Source organism: Piliocolobus tephrosceles, chromosome 10, assembly GCF_002776525.5.
Source record: "Piliocolobus tephrosceles isolate RC106 chromosome 10, ASM277652v3, whole genome shotgun sequence".
Lineage (NCBI taxonomy): Eukaryota > Metazoa > Chordata > Mammalia > Primates > Cercopithecidae > Piliocolobus > Piliocolobus tephrosceles.
In genome coordinates this window covers 98,705,316-98,718,803 of record NC_045443.1, presented here as the reverse complement: position 1 = coordinate 98,718,803, position 13,488 = coordinate 98,705,316, and the positions used below count along the sequence as shown (strand labels likewise).

The 13,488-nt window shown below is 39.5% G+C and overlaps 1 protein-coding gene across 3 annotated transcripts in view; it reads right to left on the bottom strand.

Annotated features, from left to right (window-relative positions):
- ANO4 (anoctamin 4) overlaps positions 1–13,488 on the bottom strand; it is a 325,972-nt gene that overhangs the window by 6,398 nt on the left and 306,086 nt on the right. For all 3 annotated transcript variants that reach the window (XM_023185625.2, XM_023185703.2, XM_023185780.1), the window contains 4 exons: positions 12,215–12,367; positions 11,080–11,227; positions 5,976–6,095; positions 1,993–2,098 (listed from right to left, as the gene is read on the bottom strand). In XM_023185625.2, coding sequence (XP_023041393.1) covers positions 1,993–2,098; positions 5,976–6,095; positions 11,080–11,227; positions 12,215–12,367 — 527 coding nt within the window. The remainder of the gene's footprint in view (positions 1–1,992; positions 2,099–5,975; positions 6,096–11,079; positions 11,228–12,214; positions 12,368–13,488) is intronic.

Genomic DNA, 13,488 nt, shown 5'->3' with positions numbered 1-13,488 from the left:
AACTGGACTTCTACCTATCATCATATACAAAATTTAACTCAAAATGAATTAAAGACTTAAATGTAAAACCTCAAACTATAAAAAGGCTAGAAGAAAACCTAGGAAATACCCTTCTCAATATTGACCTGGGCAAAGAATTTATGGTGAAGTCCTCAAAAGCAACTGCAACAAAAACAAAAATTGCTAAGTCAAATCTGATTAAACTAAAGAGCTTCTGCACAGCAAGAGAAACTATCAAAGAAGTAAACAGACAACGTACAGAATGGGAGAAAATATTTGCAAACTACACATCTAATAAAGGTCTAATATCCAGAATCTGTAAGGAACTTAAACAAATCAACACATAAAAAACAAATAACCCCATTAAAAAGTGGGCAAAGGATACAAGTAGTTACTTCTCAAAAGAAGATATACAACAGCCAACAATAATATGAAAAAATGCTCAGAATCTGTAAGGAGATTAGAGAAATGCAAATCAAAACCACAATGAGATACCATCTCACACCAGTCAGTACGGCTTTTATTAGAAAGTTAGGCCAAGCGCAGTGGCTCATGTCTGTAATCCCAGCACTTTGGGAGGCCAAGGCGGGTGGATCATGAAGTCAGGAGTTCAAGAGCAGCCTGGCCAAGATGGTGAAACTCTGTCTCTACTAAAAATACAAAAATTAGCCAGGCATGGTGGTGGTGCCTGTAATCCCATGGTGCCTGTAATTCTCTTACTTGGGAGGCTAAGGCAGAAAATTGCTTGAACCCAGGAGGCAGAGGTTGCAGTGAGCTGAGACTGCCACTGCAGTCCAGCCTGGGCGATAGAGAGAGACTCAGTCTAAAAAAAAAGAAAAAAAAAAAAAAAAAAGAAAATAAACAAATTAACAGATGCTGGTGAGGCTGCAGAGAAAAGGGGACACCTGCACACTGTTGGTGGAAATGTAAATTAGTCCAGCTACTGTGTAAAGCAATCTGGAGATTTCTCAAAGAACAAAAGGGTTTAACTACCATTCAACCCAGCAATCCCATTCCTGGGTATATACCCAAAGGACAGTAAAGCATTCTACCAAAAAGACATGTACTCATGTGTCAATCCCAGGACTATTCACAATAGCAAAGACATGGAATCAACCTGGGTACCCATCAATGGTGGACCGGATAAAGAAAATGTGGTATGTATACACCATGGAATACTATGTGGCCATAAAAAAAGAATGAAACCATGTCCTTTGCAGCAATGTGGATGTAGCTGGAGGCTGTTATCTTAAGTGAACTAATGTAGAAACTGAAAATTAAGCAATGCATGTTCTTACTGTACGTACTTAGAGTGGAAGCTAAACACTGGGTTACACATGGACATACAGATGAGAACAAAAGACACTGGGGACTAATAGAGAGGGGAGAGAGGGAGGGGACAAGGGGTGAATAACTACCTGTTAGATACTATGCTCACTACCTGGGTGGTGGGTTCAGTCACACCCCAAACCTCAACATCACGCAATGTAAGTTTGTAACAAACTCGCACATGTACCCACTGTATCTAAAATAAAAGTTGAAAAAGAAAAAAAAAAGAATGAGTCTTACTGGGCCGATATTTTCCAAATGTTTCCAAACTACGGTCCCAGAATGCCTATAATCAGAATCATTACAGGGAGCTCATGAAAAGCAAGTCACAGACACGATATGTCAGAATATCTGGGAGTGAGGATGGAAAAACTGCATTTTTCCTAAAGTTTAAGAACTATAGCCCCAGAAAATTACATTTAGGACCAATGAGTTCAGATTTGTCCATTACAAACCAACTATGGACTTTCAAATATGTCTTGGAAAAATCAAATACTTCAATTAAGAAAAAGAAAAGATCAAAAATAGGTTACATAATATGACACTACTACTTCTGGAAGTATAGATAATCACATTCAAAATCCCCACAACTTATTTTTATTCATTACTCCTACTAACTTCATTATGTCAAAGGAAATAAAGAATTTGGCTGAGGAAACTTACCTCAAAGACAATGATAAAAGCTAATCGAGCAGCTAGGACATGCCAAAACTGCAGTGTGTAGCCATAGGGCACCAGTGAATGAGGCGGGTCACGGTAGTCCCGGTATCTATAAAGACACAGGAGAATGTTGCATTCAAACTATGATTTTTCTCATTCTAAAATCTCTTCCATTCTCATTACATAGTTCTCATTCAATAGGAGAGAAGTTTGAACAGTTTCTCTATACTAGATATCTGTTGTTTTGCTTGTCCAGCATTTTTCTTCTGATAAAACAATATCTCTTCTCCTCTGGGGAAACATTTGTGTGGGTTGGCTAGGACTTCCCCCTCCACCTGCCTGATCTCAGCTCAAAAGATGAGCCAGACCTGATCAGTGACATCATCAAGATGTCTGCTGGAACTATCACATAGTGAAAAATCACTAAGCCCATGAAAGGCAAAAGCCTGGGACTGCTGGTGGCCTTGTATGGAGTGAGAGAGCCTGCTTGAGAAGGAAGTCAAGAAAGCAAAGCAGAGCCAGCAAAGAAGCAGCATCCTGCTGACACTGCTTGAGGCCTGGGATCCGGCCATTACTGAAGTTCATATCACCCCTTGAATCTCCCAGTTACATGAACCAATACATTTTTTTGTTGTTTAAGTCAGTTTACCCTGGATTTCTGCCACTTGCCACTAGAAGAGTCCTTCCTAATGTATCCTCCAGCTATCACTTTTGAATCGGCATAAAATTCCACAAATGTTTGCTGAATACCTATTGGGGGCCAGGTACTATTCAGAGAACTTTAATCCATGTGACTCCATTAAAGCAATACTTTAATAATACAACATACTCTCATAAATTCACTGTGAAGCCCAAGAACTAAAACATTACCAGGAACTTATATCAATCGCTTCATTTACCCTGAATTTCATTTTTATCTTTAACTTATATGTATATACATTCGTCTGAATATTGTACTATTTAGTTTGTTTTGGAACTTTATAGAAAGGGTACTATACTATATGTAGTGTGCTAGGGCTTTTTTTTTTTTTACTATTATGTTACTAAGATTCATTCACATTATTGCATGCAGTTTATTTTTATTGCTGTATAATGGACTCTAGTGTAAGTATATTATGGTTGTTTTATATAGTATATAGATATATACTTACAGGCTGGTCATTCCTCTATTTTCTTTAATGTTGAGACAGAGTCTTGTTCTGTCACCCAGGCTGGAGTGCAGTGCTGCGATCTTGGCTCACTGCAATCTCTGCCTCCCAGGCTCAAGTGATCCTCCCACCTCCCAAGTAGCTGGGACTACAGGTGTGCAGAACAATGCCTGGCTAATTTTTTTGTATTTTTTGGTAGAGACAGGGTTTTTACCATGTTGCCCAGGCTGATCTCAAACTCTTGACCTTAAGCTATATAGTCACCTTAGCCTCCCAAAGTGCTGGGATTACAGGCGTGAGCCACCGCGCCTGGCCTCTATATTTTCTTTCACTTTCCCTAACCATGGAAAGCTTTGAAAAAGAAAGCTCAAGTCCACTCACTACAGCACATTCCTTTTGGGTAAAAGTTGGCTGCAATGCTCTGTGTACCACTCCTTTCTGCCTTAGAATAGCAAATATTCTTTCCAGGTCATCGATGCATTTGAGAAGGTGTTTTTAAATTTTTCTCTACATGTTTAGATGTGTTCAGCCCGAGAGCTGATCCAGGTGCCTCACCTGCTATATGACTGAAAACAAACCTGAAAATACTATTTTATGTGATTTTAATTAGAAATTTGAAAATGTTTTCTTTAGGGGACTTTTAAGAAAACTGTTAAACAAAACAATCATAATTTAACTTAATGGTGCCAGCATCAACGACTCCATTCACATTAATAATTTGTGGAATATACTTTTATGTTACTATGTGGGACAGGCAGGAAGAATTATGAGCCCGAAAGCAGAAGAGGAGAAAGACTCTGTATTTTTATCTTATTTTCAAATGATTACAAAGTTTTTAACTCTAAATAACAGTTGGCATTTTATTTTGAAGCATTTTATACTTAGGATCCTGTTACGCCTCTAACAATGTTTACTAAGTAATTTCATGTATGAAATGGTCTGGACAAGCAAGTGGAAAATCTACTGAAGAAAGCATCATCTGTTGCTTAATTGCTTGCTTCTCCACCAGACTGCAAGAGGGAGTGGCACTAGATTATATTCCAGCCAGTCTTTCTCCCCATCTTACTTGTTACTCCATGTGGGAAAGGAAATAAGCCATTTGATGAGATGTGACAGCCAATGAGACCTGGGAACTTGGCATGAGTGTTTAAAGGGGTGGAGGGTGCGCTGTCACTGCACAGAAATGGGGAGCCCCTGCCTTCTCTCACCCTCTCTTGTCCTCTTGAACTGCCCCTGCCCAGGCTCACTGGGTATTCATGTCTCTCTTCTCCACAAGGTAAGCAGAATGTCACTTGTTCTAGCAGGCCAACCCAATTTCTGCTCTCTAGGATCTAGTTTCTTAGACTGGGACTAAGTGGGTAAATCTAGGCTGCTAACAGGTCTCAACATCAGTTTCTGTGCCTGTGCCATTTCTCTGAAAAAAAAATCAATTACAGGCAAAGGGAAGAGTAGGGACAAAGAAGACACATTATTTTATAGCAAGTGGTTACAAAGTTAATCTACAAAAGAAGAATCATCTGGTTTTGGTTCACAGAAAGCTGAAAATTCCCATCCCTAAGTATTATTTATTAATGTCAGAAAGAGTGATGCTGGAGCCTCACTACGATGACTCTGTCTAGAGTCCTTTCCAGGCTGTGTGGCAGGTGGAGAGAGTTATATCCACATCGTGCAGCATGTCCACTAATGAAGCTACTTGAAAGAACACTGTGATGAAAGTTGGGAGCCTTGAATTCTACTCTAGCTTTGTTGTATCTCTCCAGACAAATCAATTACCATTTCTGGTCCTCAGCCTCACCTTCTGTTTGAAGTGAATCATTACAAAAGTCCCTATGTCAAAGCATCTAGGACTCTATGGCTGTTCTTCCTTGTGGCTTTGATTACAGGGAGGACATAGAATGTCATGACGGGGAATCTCCAAAATTCTTTGTTTTGTTTTTGAGACAAGCTCTTGCTCCATAGTTTGAATGCAGTGGTGCTATCATAGCTCACTGCAGCCTTGATTGCTTGGACTTAAGTGATCCTCCCACCTTGGCTTCCCCAAGTGCTGGGATTACAGGTGTGAGCACACAAAATTCTTATAACATCAAAGTATTAAGAGAAAAAGGTGCCATCTGGACTCTTCAAGAGCTGTATACAAGTAATCTCATTGAGCTTTTAGTCAATGGTTTTATCATCTGTCAGATGAGATAATATTGCCTAACTTAGAAAGCTGATGTGATGATTAAATGGAGTAACAGTTTCTGGCACAGAGTAGGTGCTCAACAAATTCTCCTTCATGTGTGTTTGTATAGATACACATCAAGAGGAACAGTTTAATTAATTTCCTTTTAGAGGGAGAGAAAGAGAGAATGAGCACATGTTGCAGAGGCTACTGTGGTGGAACCTGAAATGAACTGGGCCTCTTTCCACATGCTTCTGAGTTCTTCAACATTTAGAAATGTGATGTGATATACTCTGGGCAAGAGAGAGAAACAGAACAAAGACAAGTGCCCTCAACAGCTGTCACTCAACCCCCATGGGGATTGTCTGTCCCTGAGTCCCTGGAGCCAGGGTATAACCTTCACTACTATATTTTTGGTTTTTCCCTTTAAGCCAGCAGTTCTCAATTCTGACTGCACCTGGTTTCTGAGTTCCACCCCCTGACATTCTGTTTTAATTGGTTTGGGATGCATCCCGGGCAAGAGAAGGCTTGAAAATTTTCCATGTGCTTTTAATGCATTGTTGAGATTGACAGTCACTGCTTTAAACACACTCAGCCAGAAGGGACCTTCAGAGTAAACTCTCTCCACGGTGGAGCCAGCTCAGCTTATGCAGAGCCATGCTGGGTGCCACACTCACCTGCAGTACTTAAGAGGAGTCCCCGAGAACTCACTGCCATCTGATTCAGGCTCAGATCGGTTCTCAAAGTCAGAAATTCGAAATACAGACAAGCTGGCATTCACATAGCCAACCATGCACCTATAAGAGGAAGCAAATTCTACCATTAGGACACTGATCACCTTCTCTGTATCCAGTTCCCCGAAGACCCTGCTTCCCAGACGTCCCTGCAATTGTAAATGCCTGTAACTGGCCTTTCCTTGTCAAACGGAACTCATGTTGGGATGTGCTGGAAAGCCCTAGGCATGCTGAATCGGAACAAGTTGCTTGTTTTGGTTCTTGTCTTTTTCTGCAGAATCATCATACAGAACATCTCTACTCCAATTAATGTTTCAATGAAATAGGTGAAAAGCAGCATTATATGATGGGCATAAATTATATGTAAGTCACAGCTTCTTTTGTTGATGATACACATAAACACAGTTCCTCATTAGTGGTTTTATATATGTTTATAGATATTCCCAAAATGTTCCAAATATGACTGGTGTGCATATGATCCCCTCTCCCCAACTCATATCCCATGCTACAGTCATGCTGGACTATATTCCCTGAAAGCTTCTGATGTTTCCATCCTCTGCTCGTTATCTTTTCTGTTAGAATTCCCTGCCTCTCCTTTTACAAGTGGAAATGGTATTTATCCTTCAGTGGCCACCTGAAACACCACTCCTTCTAGGAAGACAACCTAATCATTCCAGTCACAATGCCTCACTCCTTTCCCTCTCTCTGTAGTACCATTATACTTAGTGCACCATTACCAGATTGCTTGTACTAGAGTTGGCAGCATACATGTATGCCTTCTCCTTTGGACTGCAGTTTTTTGGGAGCAGAGCAGGTATCTTAGGTATTTATGTATCCTATGACTTAGGACAGTCTTACGCAGTGTAGGAATCCCATAAATATTGAATCGATCTGATTGGAGGAAACTAAAATATGAGATTCTATCGATCATTCTAGATTGAATGAGTAGATAAAATCAAGGATTTAATCATTCTGTCAATAATTCCACTCAAGAAAATGGACATTTTAAAAGTATGATAGCAAGCAGTACTCTCAGAAACATCTTTTCTACAAGTGTCTGAACAGTTTTACATATTGAACATTGTGGCAAACACATGCACTTACTGAGATAACAATGTTTGAAACTTTGGGTGAAATTAGCACTTAGATACATCTTGTATACATTTTTCTTTAAACAGTGTTTTACATACAAAAGCTTGGGTTTTGGGGTGAAATCTTAGTTCTGCTGGTTTCTAGTCATGTAATAATGGCACGTTATATAACTTCTTCTTCTTCTTTTTTTTTTTTTTCTGCAACAGGGCCTTGCTCTGTTGCTCAGGCTGGAGTGCAATGGTGCGATCATGGCTCACTGCAGCTTTGACCTCCCAGGCTCAAACAGTTCTCCCACCTCAGACTCCTGAATAGCTGAGCCTAAAGGCATGTGTCACTACACCCGATTTATATAACTTCTTAAAGTGACAGAAGTTCTCACCTCATAGGGTCATTGAGGGGATTAAATTAAATGATGAATAGGTAGCACGTGATACAGATCTTAGCCTATAAGTAAGATAAACGTGAGTGGTGATTGTTCATTTTATTTATTTCTTGCATCTCGTAGGGGGTCAATAAATAATTACTGATTGAATGAATAAATAATGATCTTCAGATTCTCTTCATTAACACGTCTGGCATGATTTTTCCAAGCTGCTGAACACTAAACCAAAATGATGACATGAGCACAGTTCTGAGAACACATGGGTTCTGTGTGTTACCTTTCTCAAGACAAATCACTGGCTTTATCATGGCCTTAAAAAAAATGAACCAAGCTGAAGGGCCCATTTGTCAAGTCACTCATAGGTGAAAACAAATGGTCAGGGGGTGTGTAACATGCCTTAATCCAAATGGCAGCAGGCCTCCCCTACTACTCGCTGAAAAGGTAATTCGGAATGATGCCTCCCTTACCTACGAACTGTCTAGAACTGGACATGAAAATAAATGAGTGCCTTGATGATGATTAGCTGTCACAGAGAGGGAGTAAGTTTTAGCAGAGTCTTTCTAAAGATCTGAGCTGTGGGAAGGGAAAGGTATTCTGGGAACTGGTGAATAAAAAAGGCCCAGCACTGAAATGGAATATTCATGACCCCTCCTGCACTCTTACCTCACAGACCAGCCCCAAGGCTTTATCAAGACTAACGCTACTGTCCATTGGTTGTTCTGCTCCAAAACTCCATTCAGAAAGTTTAAATTTAAATAAAACACCTGTCGCATTGGCCGATGCATGTAATGACAGTCATAAATCCCAGTTGAAAATGTGTCTTTAGTGGGTAGTTACTCCTGAGTGCAAAGCATTAAATGTGTACCTAGTGTATGAACACACAGTTATCAGCTGTGTATGTCTTCCTTCCATATCATTGCCATAATTGGGGAAAAAATGGATGCTAGGCATTTCACTAATTCCTTTCACCTTTTGTAGACTGTTAGTTATTGCCAACACCTAATACCAAAACCAAATAGTCGAGGTGGTCATCAATTCAGGCAAGTGAGATTTCTCACACTTTGCTGTATAAAGTTCAGCTAGTGGCATGCAAGTGTCAACTCACCGACCCATTGTTATAGCAGGAAGGTCACAGGTAGTAGAGAGCCCATGTCTATCACTGGGTTTACTGGAAGGAATGCTATATACTCTCACTGTGACCCACAACCAGCTCTCAATGAGACAGAGGGAGATGAGGCTACACTGATGATCAGGGAGAATAGAGAAGTACCAAGAAAAAAGTAACAGACAAAGGAAGGGCTTCCTGTGAATATAAAGTCATTTTTCTTAAAGGAGTGGTAGATGGCCTCTGTAGGCACTTCCAAGAAAGATCTAGAAAATGTCTTATATAGGGTAGTGCCATTTGGATTAGGATGCATATCTCTTCCATGTAACTTCTGAGATGACCACACACTCATTTAAATGTGAGAATTCTGCCATAAAAGCCATTTGCCACTTATTGTTTTCAATCCTTTAATACATAAGAAAGGGATGAGCCAGCAATCACTGTACTACTCCAAAGGCTTATGACTTTCTATACCTTGACAATTCTGCTACTCTTATGAGTTCAGTAATTTCTAAAGCATTTCTAAATGGGGGGGAAAAAAAAACCTGAAAAGTAATAGAGTGGCCAGTGAGGCAGAAAATAAGATTTATGAAGAAACATACATAAATTTAACTATTTGAAAATATGAAATAATCCAGGGGATTAGAAAACAAAAGGCAGATATATAAATTGAAAGTGGCAGAAGGCTAAGTCAAAGAGAAAAGTTAAAAAAGAAAGAAAGAAAATAAAAGCTCTGAAGAGTCCAGTAAAATTGATATAAGGAGGCTGTTGGACACACTTTAATCGCTGCGGACATTGTCTTAAATAGGTTGTTAAAATTCTAAAGCTTTGATTCGCTATCAATTGTGCATAAAGGTTCCCATTTTATTTTTTGGTTCCCTGTAAAACAAGGTAGATTTCACCATATTTGAATTTGGGAAAGAACAGAAACACCACTGGGACAGAAACTCCAGGGGGTTTACTGTTACGGGAGAGCCTCAAGGGCTGTGAGGTGCAGATGGAGAGTGAGTCAAGGTTCTACCTTCACATGGGCTCCCAGAGTTACTCTGCCTTGTGATTCTGGGCTTAACTTTTTAAAATCTTTTCCTGCTCCTCCAAGTGAAGATAATAATGCACGTCCCACTCCCGGGGCTATTTTGAGAATCAAATCATATGTGAAAATGGTTTAAGTGAAGGTAAGCTTTTTTAGGCTAAGCCAAGCAGAGAATGTCAACGATAGTTGCAACTAGAAAGAAATGCCTGGGCAAAATAACGTGTCTTTAAATTTCTCTTAAAATGGGATGGTATGCTCACTGAAAGTTGCTAGATAATTAGTGTGGGTGACCACATGCTTATAGTAGTCAAGAACTTTATAGAAGTCTTTTCAAATAACTGGATTGTGAGCTTTATGACATTCCTCAATCATTCACGCCTTAGCCCATTTACGTAGGATTATTAATGAACTTGGACCCAGGCCAGGTTTGCATGAGTTCAGTTGATTGGATTTGGTGGCACTCAACTCCTTGGGGTCGATCAGCTACCATGGCTGCAGAGGACAAATCAATCTGGCTCAGGCTAGCAAACCAGGGCTGCTTGTGTAAGTAGACAGCAGCTCATGTAGGGTGATTTCTGGGTTATTAAGAAGACCTTGTGATCCCCAAACACACCTCACTCTGACCTATAGACATCTAAATCCCATAATAAGAATTTAATTATTTTAGCTTTAGCCAAACAGAGATTTTGAAAGTATGTTAAGACTTCTTGTCCTTTTTCCAAGGTACAGGAATGAAAGCTATGGGATGTGTTATAATTTTGACTAGGCTTTATCTGACCATATGTGGACTGCCCTGGCTTTGCAAACCATTGAGGCAATGCCACAGAATTGATCCCCCTCCCAAGGAGTTTAGTCCATCCAACTTGCTTAGGGTAATATAGGCATTAGTCAGGTCAATACCCAGGAAAAAGTCTTTCACTTACTTATTCCACAAATACTTATTGAGGACCTACTGGCTACTCAGTACATAGTTCCATATTTCCTATGTAAGATCTGCAGAGTCTACACATAATGACACAATGTAAATCAGATTGTAACTGTCCTTTTGCAAACTCATAAAATGATATCACTATACACACATCATATACTACTTTTTTGATATACACATTAGCATATCACACATTTCTAAATTCATAGTGGGCAGAGGTTGGGGGTAGGGAAAATGATTAATTGCTACTCTTACATTGGATTTCCTCTAAAACCTGTCTGACTTGTATGTCCTCCAACTCTTTGGTAGATGAGGACATGTTTTCTTTGGCTGACAGTGTTATTATTATTATTTATAATAAATCATAATTCCACCTTCCCTATCACAGGTCTCTCCCACTGGGTATGTATTCCATATTCTCCAGTGCAAAGTCTTCTGTCTGAGTGTCCAACCTCAAAAAAATGGCTAGGAAATAGAAATTGTATAATGGTTTTATAGCAAACTTACTTTTGCCCAGCTTCTCCTTGGCCTGCACAAGGTCCATACTTATAAGCATACACCAAGCGAGGGATAAAGTCAGATGTTATCGCTATGACAAATGCATTTGTAATAACAGAGAGAATTCCAATGCCTTCAAGAATTCCATACCAAATTCCTATTCAAATAGAAGTGTTGTGTTAGTTCCATACACAAAGCAGAGGTAATAATTATGAAAAAAATGGTAATTCATTTTTAAAAGTCCTTTTCATGGGTCTGTTCTTCACCTTTCCAAATACTGACAGTTGCAACCAGGAGGATTTGTGCAAACAACGTGGCATTGAGGAAGTTTCTAGGGAGTGTCTATATGCTCATGACTTAATAGTCAGGATCAGACATGAGGCAGAGAATTCTGGTCAATGATAAGGCACCAAAATACCATCTGATAGGATCAGCACACATAATGTCAAGCCCCACCAGACTGGGAGCTCCTTAAGGGTATGGATAGCATCCCTTCTGTTCATCTTTGTGGGCCTTGCCCATGACACACTGACCCAGGGTAGGTGCTCACAGAATATGTGTCTGTTTCACATGGAGGTTAAAAGACATCATTAGCAATAACATCCACATGCAACTCTCTTCCACACATATTGGCTGGGTGACTGCCTGCTCTGTGCTAAGCACTGGATGCAGAGATGAATAAAAGACAGTCTTTGATCTCAGGTAACTCTCATTGGGGCTGCATCTGATTGAACTCAGCATCTCTAGTCAAATACCAAAGTTCACCTCTGCCATTAGAAACACTGGATTAGACTTCACGTAAATCAGGCAAACATTTAGGAAAGAATAAATCAAAGTTAAACAAAGGGAAGATCTGTTTCAAAAAGAATGTAAGTGATAACAAATCTAAATTTTAGATTCAAGAAACTTAAGATAGAAATAATCAAATTGAGAAACTATTTAAGCACAAATTCTCTAGCACTGGAAATTACAAACTTCCAAATAGCAGCTTTACTTCTTGCCTAATATTATTTAAAACTAATACAATTATTCTTTGCAAAATTAGAGGAATTATCCTACATGGAAACCATAATTAAAATATTTTAAAATTTTACCTGCCAGATGTTTAATATTTATTTTAAAAACATATGCAAATCCAACTTACCTATGTCTTTGGCCCTTGAAGCTAAAGGTCTCCTCCACTGTGTGACAAATTTGTAAGCATCAAGTCGAATTTCAATTATGTTATTCAGTAAGGCCAGAAGTGGTGCTAGGGGAAAAGCTGCCACAAAGATAGTTGTGAATCCAAACTGAAGAACTAGAAAAGAAAAAAGGAAAAATAACAGAGAGTATTGGTTTTCCACTACTATTTTCAAAGGGATCAGAATCTGGATACGTTATTGTCTTAAGTCCCATTTTTCCTAATACAGATGCACAGGGGACATCTCTTCCAGAAAGATGACCAGGAGACTGGAAAAAGAGGCACTTCCTGGGCCTGGAAGCAATGGAATCCTGGGAGCTATGAGATCTGGACCTAGGATCCAGATCTTGTATCCTAAATATCATTCTCTATCCAAAGGAATCAGTGTTCCTTGGAGGAAGGTTTGATTCCAGAGCTATGATGGTAGGGACAATACAAGAGAAGCCTGGGACATCTTGTGATGCCAGAAAGGAAGGAAATGCTCAAAAAATGATGGGGACATGCCAAGAGGACACAGAACAAACTTGAAGGCACCCCTAATAGCCAAATCTGGAACAATTTGTATGAAACAATATTAATAATGAAAGCATGGGATTATAGCCCAAAGACTAAGTATCTAAGTCCAGACTGATGCAAATATATACTTACATAAATAAGTGATTAAATAAATAAATGGGAGATAAGGAGTGGCTCTTCCTTATGGTAGAATTCTAATTAATCAATATAGGAGGAATGATGAAAATTAAAAAAATCACCATTAGTCAAACATCACAGTAATAATTTTTGTAGGCAAGAAATATCAAAGCATGCTAAAATTAGTAAAGGAAAGTATACTGAAGAAACTAGGATAGTTGCAGATTCTCAAAGTATCTCCTCACATAATTTTTACTAATTACAAAGGGAAAAACAGTAACTTTTTAGCAGAGGAACCTGGAAAACATCTTTTTGTTTTTTGAGATGGAGTCGAGCTCTGTCACCCAGGCTAGAGTGTAGTGGTGCGATCTCGGCTCACTGCAACCTCCACCTCCTGGGTTCAAGTGATTCTCCTGCCTCAGCCTCCTGAGTAGCTGAGATTACAGGTACCCACCACCACGACCAGCTAATTTTTGTATTTTTAGTAGATACAGAGTTTCCCTGTGTTGGCCAGGCTGATCTCAAACTCCTGACCTTGTGATCTGCCAGCCTCGGCCTCCCAAAGTGCTGGGATTATAAGTGTGAGTCACCGTGCCCAGCCAAAA